General features: G+C 49.4%; 1 protein-coding gene across 7 annotated transcripts in view; it reads right to left on the reverse strand.

Annotated features, from left to right (window-relative positions):
- PTK2 (protein tyrosine kinase 2) overlaps window positions 1-20,784 on the reverse strand; it is a 245,595-nt gene that overhangs the window by 49,641 nt on the left and 175,170 nt on the right. For 5 of the 7 annotated variants that reach the window (XM_077750005.1, XM_077750004.1, XM_077750006.1 and 2 more), the window contains 8 exons: window positions 20,647-20,667; window positions 19,447-19,544; window positions 13,644-13,728; window positions 12,326-12,426; window positions 9,938-10,053; window positions 9,015-9,115; window positions 5,662-5,751; window positions 2,313-2,517 (listed from right to left, as the gene is read on the reverse strand). In XM_077750005.1, the coding sequence (XP_077606131.1) occupies window positions 2,313-2,517; window positions 5,662-5,751; window positions 9,015-9,115; window positions 9,938-10,053; window positions 12,326-12,426; window positions 13,644-13,728; window positions 19,447-19,544; window positions 20,647-20,667 (817 nt within the window). The remainder of the gene's footprint in view (window positions 1-2,312; window positions 2,518-5,661; window positions 5,752-9,014; window positions 9,116-9,937; window positions 10,054-12,325; window positions 12,427-13,643; window positions 13,729-19,446; window positions 19,545-20,646; window positions 20,668-20,784) is intronic. The other 2 variants (XM_077750007.1, XM_077750003.1) reach the window with 1 other exon arrangement.

The following is a 20,784-nucleotide window of genomic DNA, read 5'->3' on the forward strand; positions in this document are numbered from 1 at the left end:
CCGTGTCTGCGGAACGGGCCGAACACGGGCGCCGCCGTCTGTGGCAGCGCAGGGGGAGCGCGACAAGAGCAGAGCGCTCCGGAGACTCCGAGGGCGGAGGCCAGTGGGCTGTGGAGCCGCCCGGGAGCCGGCGTGCAAGAGCAGCCGGGAAAGACGGGCAGGGCTCCAGCAGCTGGGGAAGAAGGCGTCCCCGGCCAGAGGGGTTGGCGAGGCCACCACGTGAGAAAGGGGCGGATGGAAGGGGTCCTCAGTCTATTCTGGAAGCCTGCACCTCCCAAGAGGGGTACCAGGAGCCCCCTGAGGGCCATTCCAGCAATGGAGCCGCTTGTCCACAGTGATGGTGCAGAAGATCGACTAAGGAGCCAGGCCCGGCAGACGGGACAGCCCAGGGGAAGGGTGGGGAGGGGAGGGGTCTGAAGACACTGCAGCAGGTGTCCCCAGCTGTGCAGTGTGTGTGTGTGTGTGTGAGGGATCACTGCGCACTCCTCCAAGATGGAGATGATGAAGAAGGCACCTTTGTAAGGTATAGAAGGTGAGGGCCAGGGGCTGCCCGGGGGCAAGGGAACAGGCCTGCTTAGGAGAACGGGACCCCCAGGAGCCATGTGAAAGGCGGCTTTGGGACTCGTGAGAAAAGGCAGGGCGGAAGCTGCAGACAGAGGTGGGAGTTAGGACGGCCCAGGACGCGCACAGAGAAGGGAGGGCAGTCGGGATGGACTCGTGCTTGGAACTCATCGAGGGGTGGAGGGCAGCAGGTCGGTGAGATAAAGGAGGAGTCTGGGAAGCAGGGGGTGGGACACGTGTCACAGAGGGGAGGAGATGTGAGGAGAGAATCTGTCAAATTCTGAGGAAAGATCAAGGAGGAACAAAAAAAAGTATGAGCAAAACATAAAATAATGGCGCATTCAAAATCCAGCCCCAGCAGCGAGAGCATGTATCATCAGCTGCATGATGGTTAAGAAACTGGAGAGTTTTAGCCTGAGGAGAGCCGTCTGGAAACACCTGAAGGACTGTCAGGCGGAAGGCGGAGCTGATCTGTTCCGTGGGGCCTGATGGGACGGGACCAGGCCCACAGGGGAGCGTCCCGGGCCCAAGGAGGAGCCCCTTCCAGAGCCTGCTTCTCGCTGTACGGTAACTGCTGGCCTGTCTGGTCCCCCGGATGTGAACTCTGGAGGCAGGCTCGTGTTCCCTGGTGAACCCCAGAACCTCACTGACAACAAAGTGGGCGCTTAGCCAAGGATTCCTGGGTGGGTGAGTGTCTCACATCTCCACCATGAGCCTCGTTAGGTCTTCCCTGAAGCACGCTCCTCGCAAGGACACCTGTCTGGTGAGCAGACTTGCCTGAGATGAGGTGGGCGTCAAGCACTGGAGGATGAGGAAGGGCCAGAGGGGCTACCAGGGTCTTCCGGACCCTGATATTTGATAATTTTTATGAAAACATGTGAAAGAGCACACATTGAGCCATGGCGTCGGTCATATAAGAAACTCTGCTGCATATGTATCCTATTAAGATACCTTATTTGTTATAGTGTTAAGTCTCAATCTGGACTTCAAGTCAGCAACTGTTCGCTGGGCATGTACCGGAGGCCTGTGCTGGGACCACAGAAATGAGCAGGACGCAGTGATGCCTGTCAAGAGCTCGGAGCCTGGCTGGGGACCAGACACGCAAATGAGGGATTCTCCAGGCCAGGTGGCAGGGGCCACTTGGGGCAAACACTCTGCGGGGCTCCATGCGCCACCAAGTCCCTGTGTGCTCCCTCTGGGGGACCGGGAGCTACTGGCAGTCTGGGTCTGATCNGGCAGCAGAACAGGCAACAGGGATGTTTTAGCTGTAGTAGTGGAAGCACTGAGAAGGCACCAAAGAACGCAGTGTCTTTGGGGGCAGGGCTGATTAGGGAAGCCCCGGAAGGAGCAAACTTCTGGACTGGTTTCTGAACACCGAACGTCTCCGGGAGAGGAAGAGCACGCAGACGGTGGGAGAAGCATAAGTGGTTAGGAGGGTGNGCCTGGACAGACAGCTGGGGACGACATGCCTATGGGTCTTGTCAGCAGCTGTGCTAAGTCAGTCAGAAGTTAGGGGACCAGAGATCTGATCACAATTTGAAGTTTATTAAGATCTTAAGATCTAATCTCCCGAGGAGTCTAGTAAGGTATAAATAAAAGCAAACCAATTAAAAAAGGAATTCTGTCTGCCCGAGAGCAGGTCAGCCTTAGACGTGCGGACAGAAGGGCCTCGCGGCGCAGCACTAGGACTGCGAGGGAGGTGAAGCCGCGTGAGCCTGCCCCAGCCCCGGCCCTCGCTCCCCGACGCCTACCTGAGCTGAGCTTTGAGCTCAGTGAACCGGGGCCGCCTGCTGGGGTCATAGGCCCAGCATTTCGTCATAAGGCTGTAGAGGGTAGGAGGGCAATTTGGAGGCATTGGTAATCTCTCCCCATTCTCAATTCGACCGATCACATCATTGTTCTTCACTCCTTGAAAAGGCTTCACACCATGCATCAGTATCTCCCACATACATACACCTGTGAAGCGGGAAGGAAAACAGACTGTGAACTTAGCAGGAAGAGGAGGAGGCCCAGGTGTCAGGCGGCTTCACCTTTGCCACTAGAGGAGCTGCTGAGGGACTTTGGCCAAATCGGCCAAATCACGCAGCACTCCGTTACCTCTGCAGTAAACAAGAGCGGCGTCATTAACTTCACATGATGCGAATAATGAAATATTAAATGATTACCCAAACAGCCCACAATTTTTTGAAGAGGTTTTCCTTTTCTAAGCATCCTGGGTTAGAAAATGGCCCACCAGGTACAGGGATCCCTCATGGTTTAATGAACCAGTTAAATACAAGCTGAATGAGTTCTGCCTTCCCCCCACTGCAGTCTGACCTGCTGAGGACTGCGGCAGCCGATCTGAGGCCTAACGGAAGAAAATACTGAAATTTAAGCCATACATCTTCAGAACACCCAGACTTGTTTCATGAGGCTGGCCCGTGCATGACTAGGGTGCGCGTCAGCACTATCACTGGCTGATGCACGAGCTGGCCGTGGGGTCCCAGTCCTCACGGGCAGGCTCCAGACTTCCTGGGCTGCAGTGGCCCTGCCCACAGCCTCCTCACTCACCCTCTGTCCCTGTGGACCACACACGTTCTCAAGATCCTCTGAACAACACTTGAGCACCCGCTTTTAAAGAAAGACGAACGGGCGCACCTGGGTGGCTCAGTCAGTTAAGTGTCTGACTTCAGCTCAGGTCATGATCTCACAGCTTTTGAGTTCGAGCCCCACTCTGGGCTCTGTGCTGACAGCTCAGAGCCTGGAGCTGCTTCAGATTCTGTGTCTCCTCCTCTCTCTGCCCCTCCCCTGCTCATGCTCTGTCTCTCTCAAGAATAAATAAAAAACATTAAAAAAAGAAAGAAAGAAAGAAAGAAAGAAAGATGAATGGAGCCTAAGGCGGAGAATGACAACCACACAAAGCTCTGGGTGGGGAACCTAGAGAGCCGACTGGCTGGGACAGGGAGACGCCACACACCCCCAAACACGCCACACACACGCCTTTGCTTGCGTTAACTCCGCCACACTTAGTGCCCCTTCGGCTTTCTCCCCACGCAAGTGTGAGTGCGTCGGCGCTCCCCGCCCCCAGCCCCCTGCCCGGGCCCTGGGACAGCCGCATCAGCCTCCATCCTACTCAGGCACTGGGTAATGTGCTCGAGGGGAGGAGATGTCCTTTGGGTGCCTGTGGTGCCTAAGGCGGGCTGTGCCCTCAAAGAAGCAGGGCATGGTGTTGTACCGACGGGAATCACATCTGGACATTATCCAAATCCCAGGCATTTCAAAGTGAAGGGTGTAGACAAAAATAACGCCTTCATTCTGCATTTTTCACCAGAGATGATGACAACGTTATTAGTAACAAGAACGTTGGGCATCATTTCTCGAGACCTCAGTATGTTTCTGGCCCCCTTTGAAATTTACATGTTGTCCTTAATCGTTACACCTTACATTTCTTTAAATACTGTACTCTATCAAATCCAAGATGCCCCTGGTTATAAAATACACCATTATTTTATGTGACCAAAAAAGGGGGAAAATATGACACAATGCTTTCTCACCTCTAAGAAGTATTTTTTCTTAGCAAAGAGTGCTTTCAAACACATGCAGACAAGGAAGCACCAGCAGCTGCCGTACGAGTACAGGCAGGACACCACGTACGACACATCCCCAGTAACACTGACCCTGACACGCCGCTCACTTATGACACGCCCCAGTTTCAGAGAAATTAAAATGGGAAAAAACAGGCATCTTAGACTCTTCCCAAACTGAAATATCCTTCATAGGAAACTTGAACTTGCTGTGTAGGTGACACAGCTGATGAGCAGGGCTCTGGGATGCAAAGCCACATCTGTCAGACCCCAGAGCCCTTTCTAAATTGTGCCACACAATCTCCTCTGGTAAAAAGTTCCTCCCTTCACCTGCTATTACTTTGGGCACTAGATGAAACCAAGAGTAAGTAAACAGAAGAAAAAATAAGAACACAGACTTGAGGTACATAAGGTTATTTCTTTCTTTTTTTTTTTAAATGTTTTATTTATTTCTAGAAGAGAGAGAGAGAGAGACAGCGTGAGCAGGGGAGGGTCAGAGAGAGAGGGAGTCACAGACTGAAACAGGCTCCAGGCTCTGAGCTGGCAGTCAGCACAGAGCCCGACGCGGGGCCCGAACCCACGAACTGCGAGATCATGACCTAAGCGAAAGTCGGACGCTTAACCGACTAAGCCACCCAGGCGCCCCTACATAAGGTTATTTCTAATTACAGGGGAAAAAAGATAACGTAACTTTACATCTGCTCTGAAATACTTTAAACTCTACCAAAGAAAGTACACACACAGACTGCTCACAAGATCGATATGAGTGTCGTGGCAGAGAGAGAAAAGTGCAGGAGCACAGAGAAAGGCAGGTCTGTCTGCAGGATATTTCTGCCACAGAAGACTCCCCAGAAGGGGGGCACCTGAGCTGGCCCTGAAGTTTAGACAGTCACTTAGAGGAGAGGGGGTTAGGATGACGTGATCCAGGCAGATGGAGTGGGGTGGGGACAGAGCGTCGTCCTATCAAAAAGGGACAGTGATCTAAAATGTGAGTGAGTGAGGGTCACGGTCATGCCAGTCAGGAGGGTCGGCAGTGGCCCACAGAGCAGGACGGCGCTGGGCCCGGAGCAGGCGGGAAGGCATGCGCTGGGCGTCAGGGCGGGAGCCACAGCGGACCCAGAATCAAACTGTGGAGCAGGGAGCAAGTCAGGGGAGGTCAGACTCCAGGTCGGGGGGAGCTCGGCTGCCGAGGCTCTGGATCTGAGGGGCTGTCACAGAACCACAGGGGGAGGTCAACCACTTACAGTCATTCACACGGAGGGAACCAAGGAGACAGCAGAGAGACAGGAGAGAAGGGAAGGGCGCCGAGCCGGCGCACAGAGACGGAGGGGAGGAGGAGAGAGCAAGAGCAGGGCCTCCCAGAAGTCACACCCGTCCGTGCCCGGTGGCTGGCGAAGGGGCAGTCCACCAAGGGAAGGCGCGTCAGCCTACGCTGTGAAAAGGGTACCAGCAAGCCTGCTGTGGACAACACACGCAGTATAACGTGGAGAACACACGAAGTGCAACGGAACAACACAAAGCTCCTGCAAATACTCACCAAACATCCACACATCACTGGCTGAGGTAAAACGTCGAAAGTTGATGGACTCTGGAGCCATCCATTTAATAGGCAACTTTCCTTTGGAAGCTAGAAGATTAATTTTAGAAAGTGAATTTTCTTTGTTATCTGCTCAAGAATCCAACAGTTACAGCTAACAGAGATTTTTACTATCAAAATGAAAAGCTTTAAATATCTGACCCCTTGGACTCCGCTTATTTAGGAGAGCTACTTTCTGTTTCCCTGGTGCTGTGAGGTCATCTGGGGCAACCTGGGGAGGCCGAGGGAGGGAGGTAAAGCACTGAGGTCCTTCCCTCTGCAAAGAGGCTGGGAACGAGGGAGAAGGAGCGCCCCCCCCATCGGGCGCGATGAGCTTGCTGCCTGGTTCTGCAGGGCCATGAAATTTCCCCGACAGATCCTCGTCCACAGGCGGGAGCCTCTGCTAAGGACATGCGGTCGGTTCTCATTCCCGGTAGGAAATTTCTGTAAACACCGAACCATGGTTTCTAGGGAAACACATACATACACATTCCTGTTTCACATTGATTCTAATCTTAAGCCCTGAAAACAACTGGTCCTGGTAGGCTCTCTTATCTTCAGAAAACGAGGTTCAGACATGTTACGTGGCTCGCCAGAAGCTGCCCCACTGCCAGGTGCCAAAGCTGCAGTTCAAGGCCAGGCCCCGGCCCAGAGCCGTCCTGCACCGCCCCGGCCTGTCCCCACACCCCAGCTAAGACCAGCTCCAGATTCCGGCTGCTTCTTCGAAAGCACGGTATGACTGTGAGTTACAGACATCAGTGACGAGTGAACGCACACTCGGGACACGCAGGGAGGACGGAGGACACCTTCACGGGGATGTGAGGAGCACACGGATGACGGAATGAGAAAGTACACTTCTCAGACGGCCTGAGTCATCCTTCTTTGGAGGCTGAACAAACCCTCCTTCTGTGCCACTAAGGGAACAGCGCCTCGCTTAACGTTCCTTCAGCTGTGGGGCTGCCGCATGAGGAGCCCAGGGCCCCCTTGTCAGGGAATTCTAATCCTAAGAGGTGGGAAGAGCCTACTTGAATACGGAGCAGGGCACAGCACAGACGTCGAGTCATGGCCACGTGTCCCAGCAGCCGAGGAAACCGAGGAGCGAGCGGAGGGGCAGGATGGCACAGAGCAGGCGCAGAGCTGCGGGAGGCAGGCTGGCGCCCCGGTCATGGGGTCTGGGCCTCCGCCTGCCAGCACCAAGCGCCCCTTGGCTCTCTCAGTCAGGAGACGCTCCGTCTGCTTTGTGTATTTATTCCCGCTTCAAGCACCTTCGTGGCATCGGAGGTCAAATCCTCCGTGTGGCTCCTTCCAAACCAGCGACTCTGCCCTGTGTTCTGTCGCTAACCTCCAGGAGAGCTCTCTGGAAGCCTGACGGACCCTGCACGTAGGGACCAGCGACGACAGCAGCCACGTGCGCTTGTCAACTGCTCATGACAGACGCCATCCACGTGCCACAAAGTCTCGGCCGCCACACCGCCTGGGGCTTAGCTGTCCCCTGGGAGTTGAGGACCCGGCTCTTCGGGGCTTGGGCTGGATACAAGATGTATTTTAAAACAGCAGAAAACTGACTTGGTCATTTTTCAGTTAAATGACTAACTAAAAAGAATAAACCACCAAAGAATTTCTTTTCAGGTAACACAGAGCCACTGGTAAAGCCCTTCCAGGCTGCCGTACAGAGGGCACAGGGAAAGAGAAGAGCCATGAGCTCTGGTGTAAAATGAAGGAAACTAATTTTGTATGTAAAAACCTGGGCTCATTTCGCCGCAATATAAAAATTTTAAAAATGGAGAAAGAAACTGGCCTTTCTAAAATGGTAGTAGTGGGGCGCCTGGGTGGCTCAATTGGTTGAGCATCCGACTTCAGCTCAGGTCATGATCTCATGGTTCATGGGTTCAAGCCTCGTGTCGGGCTCTGTGCTGACAGTAGCTCAGAGCCTGGAGCCTGTTTCAAATTCTGTGTCTCCCTCTCTCTCTGACCCTCCCCTGCTCATGCTGTCTCTCTAATGAAAAAAATAAATAAAAAAAAAAAATAAATAAAATGGTAGTAGTAATTAGAACATATACTAGAAGCATAATATGGATTTATAATCGAACCTTAGCTCAAGTACTAGGAATATGAAAATTTATTAGTAAAAAGAATTGTTCAACAATAACTTGAGGAACCAAGTCTGATTCCAAAATTGGAAAATTAAAGGAAAAGCACACGAGCTAGGTCTCAGCTCTAAAATGAATGTAGGCTGGAGATCTCTCCGTCTGACTGCTAGTAGCGAGTCTGAGCCTGGCCCTCCCTACCGGCTGTGAGGTGTCAGACTGTGCTGACCGGCTAAAGGACGTCAGAGTGGAGTCCAGCATTTGCCTATTGGAACCAAAGTTGCAATGAACATCTAAACTCAAGTTTTGTGTGAATGTCAGTTTCCATTTCTCCGAGAGAAGTACCCAGCAGTATCACTGCGGGATTGTATGCTAGCTGCATATTTAATTTTTTAAGAATCTGCAAAACCCTTCGAGGGTTTAAAATGTACCATTTTACATTCTCACAAGCAAGCTGTGAGTAACTTAGTTTCTCTGCATCTTTGCCAGCATTTGGTGTTATCACTATTTTTAATTTTAGCCATTGTGACATGTGTGCAAAGATCTCATCATGGTCTGAACCCACATCTCCCCAGTGGGTAGAGATCCCGAAGGCCTCTGCACAGGCTTCTCTGCCCAACTCATCTCCTCTCCGGTGAGGCTTCTCTCCCGACCTGTCGTCCGGGTCGTAGTCTATATTGCTGGTTTCCCTGTTGAATTCTCTCAGAGCTCACTCCACACTGTGGACACTGGTCCTTTGTTGAATGGCTTGTGGCTGTGGAAGGGCACTGTGGCTGGCGAATGCCCTCTCCCGTCTGCACCTCACCTTTTCATCCTCTTCACAGGGTTTTTTGCAGAACAAAAAGTTTTAATTTTGATGAGGTTCCTTCTATCAGGTTTCCCTTCATGGATCATGTTTTTGGTGTCAAGTCTAAGGACCCTGTGTCCAGCCCTAGATTCCAAAGGTTTACTTGTATGTTTTCTAAAAGCTCTCCGTGGTATGTTTTGGAACGAAGTCTATGATCCGCTCTGAGTTAACGTGGAGTAAGGTTAGTCTGAGGTCCATTTCTCATTTGTGGAGGTCCCAGTGCCAAAGCACCGTGTGTGGAAAAGGCCGTTTTTCTTCTCTTGAACTTGTGTTACACCTTGGTCACACTTCAGCTGAGTGGATCAGGACAGACCTTTTTAAGACATAAAAATCATTCAAGATTCTGAGCCTACAGTGTCTTTATCACTCTGACTCCTTACCTTTGTAGTAAGTACTGTCTTCCATATACCGGGATAATCCAAAGTCTCCTAATTTTACGCAGTCATTTGAGGACACCAGAACATTCCGAGCAGCAATGTCCCTGGCGAGGAAGAATTTCGGATAAGAGATTTTAATATAAGGAAAACAAACCTACAAACTCATTTCCATTATATAAAGACATACTGATAAGTACTCTGAAAGACAGCTTATAGAAAATGCAAACAGGAAACTTGTTATACACTGAAAGGAGGCACTTTTATAAATTTACTTCAAATATGACCCTTTTGGCAAATATTTACTCATTAATATAACGATTAGTATTCTTCTGAATGGCTGCAGAGTATATTCTCACATAATGAAACCGCTTACTACTTTTCGTACAATCATTTTCCCAACTGCACTGACAGCCTGTGATGTACCGGGGGGTCTGAATCCTGCTGCTACTAAGAGATCTTATTCCATAAAATAAAAGTTGTCATCTGAACCCCTATGAACGATTTGCTGATGCAATCTGTTTTAATGCTGGGTAACAAAGTCCCAGGAAACAAACTAAGGGCTTTCCCTTGCATTCAAATGAAGGACCCAGATGAGAAACAGAAATTCCACTGAACACCAGCAGATGTCACTCGTGACCCTTTGGGGTCCTGGGAAGTCCCAAGACTGTTTTAGGTCCACATGTTCACTGCTCTAGAGTGCGTAGAAACTCTCAACAGTATTTGCTTCCTGAAGGCAAACAAATGTTTCAAGCTCCACGTGAGGAAAACCCTTGAAATGCAAGTACTAGCCAGCCATGGCTCTTCCCTCGGTACTGCCCACATACAGGAGGCCAGTGATATGCAGGATCACAGAGCAAGGNCTCTCCTCCCACCTCCACCCACACCCCTGCCTTGGGGCAGCTCACCAGCTTCAGCCTGGATCTTACCTGTGCACAAATCTTTTGCTCTCCAGATAGGCCAGAGCTGTACTAAGCTGATAGGCATATAGGATCAAAGATGCGAGATCCAAACTGTACTTCCTCACTTGCAGAAACGACCTCAGCTTTGAGAACAGTGACCAAGATAAAAAAGAATTAGTGACTGAGAACAGAAATCAACAGCTGAAGAGCTACGTTCAACAACAGTGCCCATTTCCACACACACTCAGAGAAGAATGGCTTCAATTCTCCTAAAAAAAAAGGGTATTAATGAATGAACCATATTAGTTCAGAAACTATGGTTAATCATTCTCTTCTTAAAATCCTATTATAAGACTGGAATCTTCAGGACACCTGGGTGGCTCAGTCAGTTAAGCATCTAACTCTTGATTTTTGATCAGGTCATTATCTCACAGTTTGTGGAATCAAGTCCTGTGTCCAGCTCCTTGCTGATGGCGTGGAGCTTGGATTCTCTCTCCCTCTCAAAAACAAAACAAAACAAAAAACTTAAAGACTGAAATCTTCGTGATTGTAAACAAACTTTTCTTTTAATGTTTATTTTTGAGAAAGAGAGAGAGAGAGCACAAGTGGGGGAGGGACAGAGAGAGAGAGGAACAGAGGACCTGAAGCAGGCTCCATGCTAACAGCAGAGAACCCAGTGTGGGGCTTGAACCCATGATCCATGAGATCATGGCCTGAGCCAGAACTGGATGCTTTAACCAACTGAGCCACCTAGGCGCTTGCTCTCTCTTTTTTTTTTTAGTGTGTCTTTTTGAAAGATAAAGTGAGAGTGTGCATGTAAGTGGGGGATGGGCAGAGAGAGAGAGAGAGAGAGAGAGAGAGAGAGAGAGAGAGGATCCAAGCAGGGCTCTGTGCTGACAGCAGAAAGCACAATGTGGGGCTGAACTCATGAACTGTGAGATCATGATGTGGGACAAAGTCAGATGCTTAACCAACTGAGCCACCCAGGTGCTCCACAAATTTCTGGGGGAAAAGAAAAGATACAGAAAGATACTGCAAAGAAATGAATAAAAGCAGAGCAGGAAATACTGCTAGATGAGAACAGCTGGAGAACACGCAGACCTAGTTAGCAAACAGGCCTAGCACGCAGCACGGCCAGCGCACCGCAGCCCCACACCTCGTCGTGTCCCAGGCAGACCTGAGCATAAGGTGATGAGGAGGAAGGGGAGGCCAGAAGCACTTCTCCTACCCCACTCCAGGAAGTTCTGGGTGCAGAGGGGTGCTGGGTCTTTACCCCACTGGTCCTTATTACTACTCTCAGGATCAATTCGGCTAAATGCTAGCACAGTAAAGGAAGGCAGGTGAATTTAACTCTAATTCTACAAGAGAAAGATTTAGTGACAGTTTAGGCCAGAAAAATTAGCAAATCCTCCAAGAGCAAAAGCAGGAAAATATCGTGAACAAAATATATAGGTCAAAACTGTTTCACGTGGAAAGGCAGGGCGGAGGAAGAAGAGGTGTTATACAGGCCTCGATTACTTCATCCAGCAAACCAGATTACCGAGTACAAAGAGGAGCCACCAGGCAGGGCCCCTCCAGGGGGGAGGGGTGGGGGCAGGAGGCTGATGCGGTCATGAAGAGGAGGAAGGATCCAGACTGCTCTTTGACTCCTGGTAACCAGAACCCCTGGTCGGCATGAAAAGTAGAACGGGGTTTGGTGTCCTTTCAAAACCAAGAAATGCATGTAATGCTTCGGAAGGTGAAATTCCTGAGTTTTAGTACCAGAAGGTCAAGTGTCAGCGTCTAGAAAGTGGACCTGTGCTCATCCCCACGCAGGCAGACTACAGAGCGGCCTGGAGTGGGAACAGGTCTGACTCAGCAGCCCGGGGCTGGGGACACACTGAGAGTCTCTGTGTCCAGGAGAAAGTCAAATAAGGAGATCTGCCCACACGTGTTACTCACATTTTCAAAAGAAACTGTGACTAATATCAGTTGGTCTGAAAGAATGAATGAAATGAATGACTGATGAAATGAATCCTCAGAAAGAACAAGCACTGCAGATGAACCTGAAAGCAGCACTAATTCACCAGGATTGCATCAAGAGTGCTTCTCCCGTCCTCAGACTGCTGGGCTGATATTAGGCAGCAGCACCAGAGAGAAGGAAAGGAACCCCCAGTCACATCTGCTTTCAGTGCTGGTGACGCCTGTGGGGAACCGAGCTAGGGCGTCACCTGGGGTTTTACCGACAAAGACGTTCTGTTCTCTGAACCTGAACCACAAGGGCACCCTTAACATATGCCCCTTTTTTAAACAAAGGACACCAACCAGCCAGCATAGGCTGAGTGAGTCCCAATCACAGGACTGCCATTTTAGTCGCTGCGATGGCTGGTGCAGCTGGCGGTCCACGCACACGGCCGGGTCTGAGGGCCAGGTTACCTCTCCGAGGGTGCACAGCTCCATGATTATCCAGACGGGGTTCTCCGTGATGACGCCGATCAGCTTCACGATGTGGGGGTGGTCAAACTGACGCATCGTTACTAGGGAGAGACAGGTGTCCACAGTTACCCCTCTGGTAGAGTATTAGGTAAGGGTGCTGGTGTGTTCTGTGTTTTCTTGGCCTAGACGCTCTGTAGAAATAAACTAGTTGAGACAGAAGTCATTGCCAGGCTTTGTCTCGTTCTTAAGATACAAGAAACAGATACAGGAACAGGATTAAAGACAGACTTAGGCTTTTTTTGATGGAACTTCCAGAATGGTTTTGAGGAGTTACAAGGTATTGATAAAGTAAATACAATTTACTCTGTGACTTATTAATTTTTTGGACTGTCGGGTGGTAAATATTTACTGAAATGGAGGGTAGCAGGCATTCAATCAATGTATACTTAAAGAAGCACGCTGAGAGACATTCACACGACCGATGTCTACTAAGTGCCTTTCACGGGGTAAGTCCTATGCAGTGAGCAGAACAGACATGGCCCAAGTCCCCATGGAGCTTAAAGCCTAGAGAAACGGAATAATAATTTTCAGGCAATGTTTATTTAGTTACAAATACTTAGGAAGGCGAGGGCATGGCCCTGTGACAAAGCCTCCTAAGGGGAAACTATTTTAATCATGTGGTCAAATGAGAAGGGACAAACCATGGAAAACAGGAAGGCCATCCCAGCCTGGGGGCAGGTGGAAAGAGCCTGACACGTGCAGACAGACAGGACAAGACCCTAGCTCTCCACAGGTCTACACCCGGCAGGGAACCCACACCCACGGGTCTACACCCGGCAGGGAACCCACACGAGGCCCTCCAGGCGGTTTCATCCTTGCATGTGTGAGCCAAGGGGCGGCCACTGTAGCAGGGGCAGGGCCCTGGTCTGGTCCTGGCTCCTTCCCCAGTCTGTGAGCTCCCTCAGGGTGGGGACCGTGTCTGACCTGCTCACCCCCAACTCCAGGGCCTGGTGGCATCCCAGCTGGACTCATTTCTACATCTGCCCAATTCCAGGGCCAGGATGCTGAATGGTGCAGGCACCAAAGGATATGGGGACAGTAAATCTGCTGACCTTTACACCCAAACATCAGGGCTTACCTGGAACAATGTGGAGATATGCGCCTCTACAGATACAGGTATTAATTTGCAATGCAAGATAGTAAATGCAGTTGTCACATCAAAGTCAGAATATTCTTTTTCTTACTTCTTCAGAGATAGCTTGTATTTTACACAGATAAAAAGTCAAATGGAGCTCCACAGAAATTTCTAGAAACTTACAGGCTTCTTGAAGGAATTTCTCTCTCACGCTGTCCGAAGTACAGTTTTTACATGTTTTAATTGCAACCGCCAAAGCCGGGTTCTCCTGTGTCAGGGAAATTTCAGAATCACACACACATGCAAAAAGAGGTTCTCTGCGTGACTCAACGGGCGCATTCATGGAGAGCTGCTTGCTTTGCAGCTACGTGGACTGTGGACCAGACAGAATCAGAACTGAAAACCTCAAGAGAAGAACACTTCAAATACTCTACAAGATCCCAGAAGAAACGGACACGTGTGTTACAATGCTGAGGGCATTCATTCGTTCGCTGTCCCACACACACTCACTTTCTGCGATGTGCCCAGCAGTCTTCCAGGTGCTCGGGGTACACGCTGAGCCGACAGCGGCAGCGTTCCCTGCTCTGTTCAAGCTTCTGTCTCAGCCAAGAACACACAACACACACAAGAAGCAAGCTGATTCTTCACCGAGCACGTTAGTGGTAACAGTGCTGTGGCCCAGGAAGGAGCATGTCAGGGTGTGCGAGGCAGAGACCAGGGCAAAAGACCGAAGAAGGGAGGGAGAGACTGGCTGGGGAGCACAGCCAGGGTCACGGTGCTGCAGCCGGGGCAGGGCCGAGGTGGTGTGGTCGTACAGGCAGCCCGAGCGGGACCCTCTGGACCAAAACAAAGACACCCTGGGGAGAGCAATGCCATGGCTGACCCCCGGCTGAGAAGGAACGCCCGTGCCATGAGCTGAGGGGAGTGCGGTGGCTGGGTGGTAGCTGCGACACGTGTGGGGCAGTGCAGGCGGTGCAGGGTGAGGTGTGAAGCTGGCAAGGGAGAGTTCAGCTGTTCGGTGAGAGAAGGGGAAGCAGCAGTTCAAGCAGGACCAGGACGGGAGGGGCGGGGAGACAGCTCCCCAGGGCGGGGAGACAGCATGGCCGGGTTCAGGGTCGGATCCAGCGGGGGTGCAAAGCACCAGGGTACCTGGCAGTGGGAGAGCCCAGGGAGGGAGGGAGACACAGGCAGACTAAGAGGGGGACTGGCAAGGTGGAGAGAAGCCACAAAGGCGTGTCGATCTGCTTGACAAAGAAGCTGATACCTTCTTGAAGGAATTCAAAAGACGGAGCTTAAGAAAGACCAGTAAAGCCATTCCAAGCCTCAACGGAATACCATGGATGATCTTCATTTACTTCATTATACTTTATTTTTAGAGAGAGAGAAAGCACAAGTGAAAGAGAAACAGAGAGACAGAGAGAATCCCAAGCAGGCTCCACGCTAAGCACAAAGTCCGATGCAGGACTCGATCCCTCCGACTGTGAGATCATGACCTGAGCTGAAATCAGGATGCTCAACGGTCCGAGCCACCCAGGTGCCCCCATGTATGGTTTAATTAGCAACTCAAGGGCTTATCTTATTCTTGGCTTTATGCTGTCTTGGGTACTAGTCATACTGATTTCCTAAGGTGCCTCACATTCTATTAAGTAGGCAGAAGAGGTGAGGGGGGACAGGATGGGAGAGAGAAGCAGTGAGAGCCCGGTGAACGGACAGAAGCGTATGAAGCACCGCCTCAGGTCTATGCCACAGCCACCGTGCCCCGACTCCCACCCTGCCTCGGGCTCCTGTCCTGGCTACAGGATCCAGAAAGGGGACGAGGTCATAAGGCTGAGATGACAGCTCCAGAGTCAAGAGAGGAGACCTCAGGGCGCTGCTGTCTTGGACACCCCCGTCCCTCCGTGGAGGTGGCCAGACGCAGGCGCCATGGCACAGGTAAGAGGAGCACTCAGTCCTGAGGCCTCAGACGGGGGCTGCATAGTCTCGTAGTCTTTAGTTTTCTCAACATGCCTTGGGTCTTTCTGTCCTTTTTGTAAATTATCTCACTGGGTCTACTGGTGATCTGTGAGGTGGCCTGACAAGGTACAGAGGGGTCCAGGCCATCCATTTTATAGACAGGTCAGCAGAGGCTGAAAGATTCTGCAGTTTGCCCAGGATCACCCTGCTGTAAGTGGCCTGCCCCTTCTGCAACAGGGCTTCATCTCAGGAGTGACCAGGGGCAGCGTGCATGTGTGACAGGTGGCAGGGAGTAGCAGCGGCTTTGTCACAGACCTGGCTCTGAAATGGTGGCCACGCTAGATTCTGAGGGCTGATGACAGATCAATCTGCCAAGCTACTGGAGCGTGAGTCACTGTCCCCGTAGACACCAGCCTCAGGCAGCAAAGATGCCACTGGGGGAGCGAAGACAGGACGCCGGAAATCCCAGGGCGCAATCCCGGCCAGCTCGATGAGAAGCAGTCTCACTGAGTGCCAGGTCCCACTTCCATGCTGACCTCCTAATCCCTCTCCGTAGTCCTCACTCTGCCTTTCAGCCCAGAACCCCATATCCACCCCACCTATGCCCTGTCTCGACAAGGATATTGTGAAGTTATTTTAAACTTGAACGGAGCAAAACAAACTTCCTGATATCCCACTGTGATGGTTAATTTTATGTGTCTGCTTGACTGGCCCACGGAGTGCCCAGATATTATTTGGTCAGACATTATTCAGAGTGTTTTTTGATGGATTTAACACGTAAACTGATAGACTGAGTGAAGCAGTTGCCCTCCCTAATGTGGTGGGCCTTGTCTGATCAGCCGAAGGGCTGAACAGAACAAAAAGCTGATCCTCTCCTAAACAGGAGGAAATTCCCCTTGCTGAACTGCCTCTGCGTTGGGACCTTAATTTTCCTCTAGCTTCGCTGGGCCTCGGGCCTTCAGACACAGTCTGGCAGTGATGGGCCATCAGCTCTCCTGGGTCTCCCGTGGGCCACTGCAGATCTGAGGGCACGTCAGCTCCCACAATCCCGTGAGCCGATCCCTAACAGATCTCGTCTGAAGGCACCCACACCTGCTGCTTCTGTTTTCTCAGGGAACCCTTATGAACACGCCTGCTATCAGACATGCTTCCCTAGCCTTCTCCACTTCACTCAACACACGGAATCCACACAGACGCTCAAGGTATACGACCAGCAGCCACTTTTGATTCCTCAGTTTCCCTCATCTCCCGTGGGTCCAAAAGTCCAGGAGTGAGACCTGCCCCTGCTTACAGCGTGTGTCTGCAACCTGCGCCTGCTACTGCCGTCGGCTCCTTCGCTCGCTCTGCAACTCCTTTCCTAACAGCAAGGTCTGCGCTTCAGAACCCACTCTCCCTGAGGCACCTCTCGCCCCCAGGATCCTTGGGAGTAAAAGCCCCACCCTCTGCCAGGCTTGTGCTCTCGTGTTACAAGAAGATGATCTGGAAAAATGACTTACTAGGAGCCCAGAGAAATGAATAGATTCCTTTGCACTATAAAATTAGACGCCCACACTGAAAACAAAATAAACATTCATGTACAACGTGCATCAGAAAGATACTCAACAAAAAAGTGTGAACCCTAGTATTTATCTGGGGATGGGGATTCATTCGACAGATGTTTAATAAACACTAGACTATGGCTATTAAAATTGTTCTCTTGTATTTTCACAACTAAAATAGATGTTATTTTAAAAAAGCATGAAATAAAGTCTACTAACCCTGCTATTGTGTGTGTGATCCTGGTGAATCACCAGGAACTTCAGAATGCAGGCCCACTGAGAATGTTGAGACTACAGGGAGCTCAGAGAGCACGGAGTTCAACTGTAATAACATGAGTCAAGAAGCCTCGCCTCCCTTATATCTCAGTTGGGTAGAGCCAGGTCTAAACGTCAGTGGGTCTTTTGAGTAAATATAGACCCAGGGTTCTTTGTACTGCTATTTTGCTTCAAAGAACAGAGTTAAGAGAATTAGGAAGATAATACAGATATAGTAAAACAACACCACCAACAACAAACAACTAGAAGAGAAATTAGCAGCTAAAAATATATAATAAATGATGGAATTATATGTAAGTACAAGGTAAACACTTTCCAAACTGAAGTTTTAAGAAATGAAACCTCTAATTTGTTTAGTGACCTGGTGGCAACGGTCTGTTGTTCCTGAAGCCAAACAAAACGAAACAGGAAACCCCTTCACTTCTACCAAGCAATGATCACTCCGGCCCTAGTGCCCATGTAAAGGAGATGAAGAGTTGACAGGTATGGAGCCACTGGGGGAAAATGCCACCTGCGGTTTCCAAAGCAGGGATGACATAAAACGTCAACTGTCTGTTACTAGAGATCTTCCTTCTCCTAAGACAGGAGTTATGTCCCAATAAACCCATTGTAAGTTGAACGTATCCTAAGTCAAAAACGCACATGATACACCTACCAATGTCACAGCTGAGCCGCGCCCACCTCACATGTGCTCACAAACCCTCACACTGCCTACGGATGGGCAAAAGCAGCGAACACGAAGGATTATTTTGTTTTGAGAGAGAGAGAGAAAGTGCGAGAGCACCCAGGCGGTGGGGAGGGACAGAGGGAGAAAAGCCCGAGCAGACCCTGCACTGCTCGGTCCCACAACCCCGGGATCACAACCTGAGCCGACAGCAAGAGTTGGATGCTCAGTCCTGAGACCCCCAGGCGTCCCTACAAAGTGTATTTTACAATGAAGTGCTAACTCCCATGTAATTCTCCAAATCCTCTCCTGAAAGGGACAGAATCGCTGTGTGGGCGCGGACGGTTGTCAGCGTGTCTGCTGAGGGCCCTCGTGATGGCGGGCTGATTGGAAGCCGTGGTCACCACCCTCTAGAGGACAGAGGATGCGTGTACCCCAGCCTGGGAAAAGATCCAAATTCAAAATTCCAAGTGTGATTTCTACTGCCTACAGATCACTTCTGCAGTGTCGTAAAGTCAAAGAAGAGTAAGGTGAACCGCTGTAAGATGGGGGCGGTCTGTGACCCCTTAGTAGCGTCATCCATGTGCACCTGTTAGGATTCTAGCTCAAAACAGTTTCTTGAGTGAATGTGTAGTGCCGTTCTACAACTGCTGATCTAACCATCACACACACTGCAACCAGAGGGGCAGGCGCTCTCACACACTGCTGCGGGCACAGCCTCTTCGGGGACAGCTCCGGGTCAAAGGGCGGAACAGACACCACATGACCTGGCAATTCCATCTCAGCCACCTCCACAGGAGCACTGGGAACTCCTCCCACGCAGACCTGTATAGGAGCCTTCACAGAGGCGTCCTTCCTAACAGCTAGGAAGTGGTACAACCCAAATTCCCATCACCTGAAAAACGGACAAACACAAACTGTCTATCCACACAACTGAATGTTATCCAGCAATAAAAGACACGAAGCACTGCTCCATGCCAGAGCACGGGTGGCCCTTGGGAACATGCTAACTGAAAGAACTGATCACAGAAGTCACATGTCACACAAGTCCATGTACGTGAAGTGTCCAGAAGAGGCAAATCTAGAGAAGCAGAGAGCAGATGAATGGCTGCCAGGGGCTGGGGAAGGGCCAGATGGGAGTAACTGCTAACAGGTGGGGCTTCTTTCTGGGGTAAAGAAAGTGCTGGAAAATGCACCATGCTGACGGCAATACAATTCTATCAATATACTAAGAAATATACTGTACATTTTAAAAAGGTAAATTTTATAGTATGTGAATTATACCTCGATAAAGCTATCAGTAAAGTCATAATCTACTCCATCCAATGGAACGATCCTTATGGGATCCGTTACTGATGAGAGAGGCCGAAAGATTAAAATGAATAAAAGACAGACCCGGCCCCCTGGCAGCTAAGGGTGCCATTTCTCCATTTCTGAAGATACCAAGTAGGCTGACGTGTATGACGGGCTTTGTAAAAGACCGCTGCAGAGGAGGGCTGAGGACTCGAGAAGTCAGATAAGAGGCGCATTCTTCTGGTCGCCGTGGAGGACTTACTGGACTCATATAGACGCCTTGGTGGACATCTCCAAACTGGCCTTCCCCGATGCACCGTCCAAGCTCGATTCTTTCCCTTTGAATCTCATAGTCCCTGGCTGCAAAACACGATCCGTACGTCAAAAAATATGTAAGTGCAGCATTCCTCATGTAGAAATTACACTTGACACATCTCCTTATCCACGAGTACAAATCTCACTGGTGGCACATCACTCTATAAAAATGCTTTAAACAGAGTGGAATTCTCTTAAACAGTATTTTAAGAGGAATTACATAAACTGTTACGGCACTGGTTGAACTACAAAATGAAGTAAGTTCTATTAAAGGTAAATTTTTTTTCATGTTTTTAATGTCTATTTAGTTTGTATCTGTCTGATAGTTTTCTAAATAGTTTTTCCAAGTAGTAAATTATATGCTTAAGTAATCAATGCTATTAGTTTAGGTATTAATATATGAAGGGCTAAAAAACATAGTTATTTGAAGCAATTATTTTACAAATAACTAAAGTTTGAAAATATGGAGGCAATGGAAAAACTGTGTCACGAATAACTTTATGTTTTAAAAGTTTAAGAGTTTTCCACTTTCTTATGATCCTATCTATATTATTTATGGAGCTAAAAGAGTTTAAAGAGGTCATTTCTAAAAACTAATTTCAAAATTAGATGACTTGGAATCAAGGTTGAACATACCACATTATAAATTATGAGTGTTTAAAATTTGGGGGAGCATTTGCCTCAAATTACCATATTAATTTACTGTGACTTATAAAAAACCAATTATTTAACAAGCTGTTGAGGCACACAGAAATAAAACACCAACTAGGAACCTAGACAATTGATTCTAATCCAATTATCTGCCTCATATTTTGATTTCCTCTGGCCAGGAAACCTGTCTGTGCAACCCATGTTACATGCATTCCATTAGTGTAACTGCCAATGGAATAAACCAATAGTCAAATATTTCAAAACTTTCTCCCTCATTTATCAGATTATAAGCCATACAGAAAATCTAACCCAAATTTGAACTGGTTCTTTTCCTCTTTAAAATCACTTTAGCTAGTAGTTCCATTGGTTTAAGAGCACGAATAAACCAATGAAAAGTAGTTTAAAGATAAAAGTTAACTGAGAACTTAAACATCCCACATCATTCCACAGGTTGCAATTGCAAGCAAATGCAGTTATTTTAAAGGAATCCTGTTACCTTCATCTATTCCATAGCTTTCTGTATTGCAATTAAGGGAGAAAAAAATTGAAGACCTTGCTTAGAAATAACTAATAGCAATTAGGTTAACAACAACAAATTCTGAGAGTACATTTCAATATTTACTTTGTTAAACAT

This window comes from Crocuta crocuta, unplaced genomic scaffold (assembly GCF_008692635.1).
Source record: "Crocuta crocuta isolate KB4526 unplaced genomic scaffold, BGI_CrCroc_1.0 scaffold119, whole genome shotgun sequence".
NCBI lineage: Eukaryota > Metazoa > Chordata > Mammalia > Carnivora > Hyaenidae > Crocuta > Crocuta crocuta.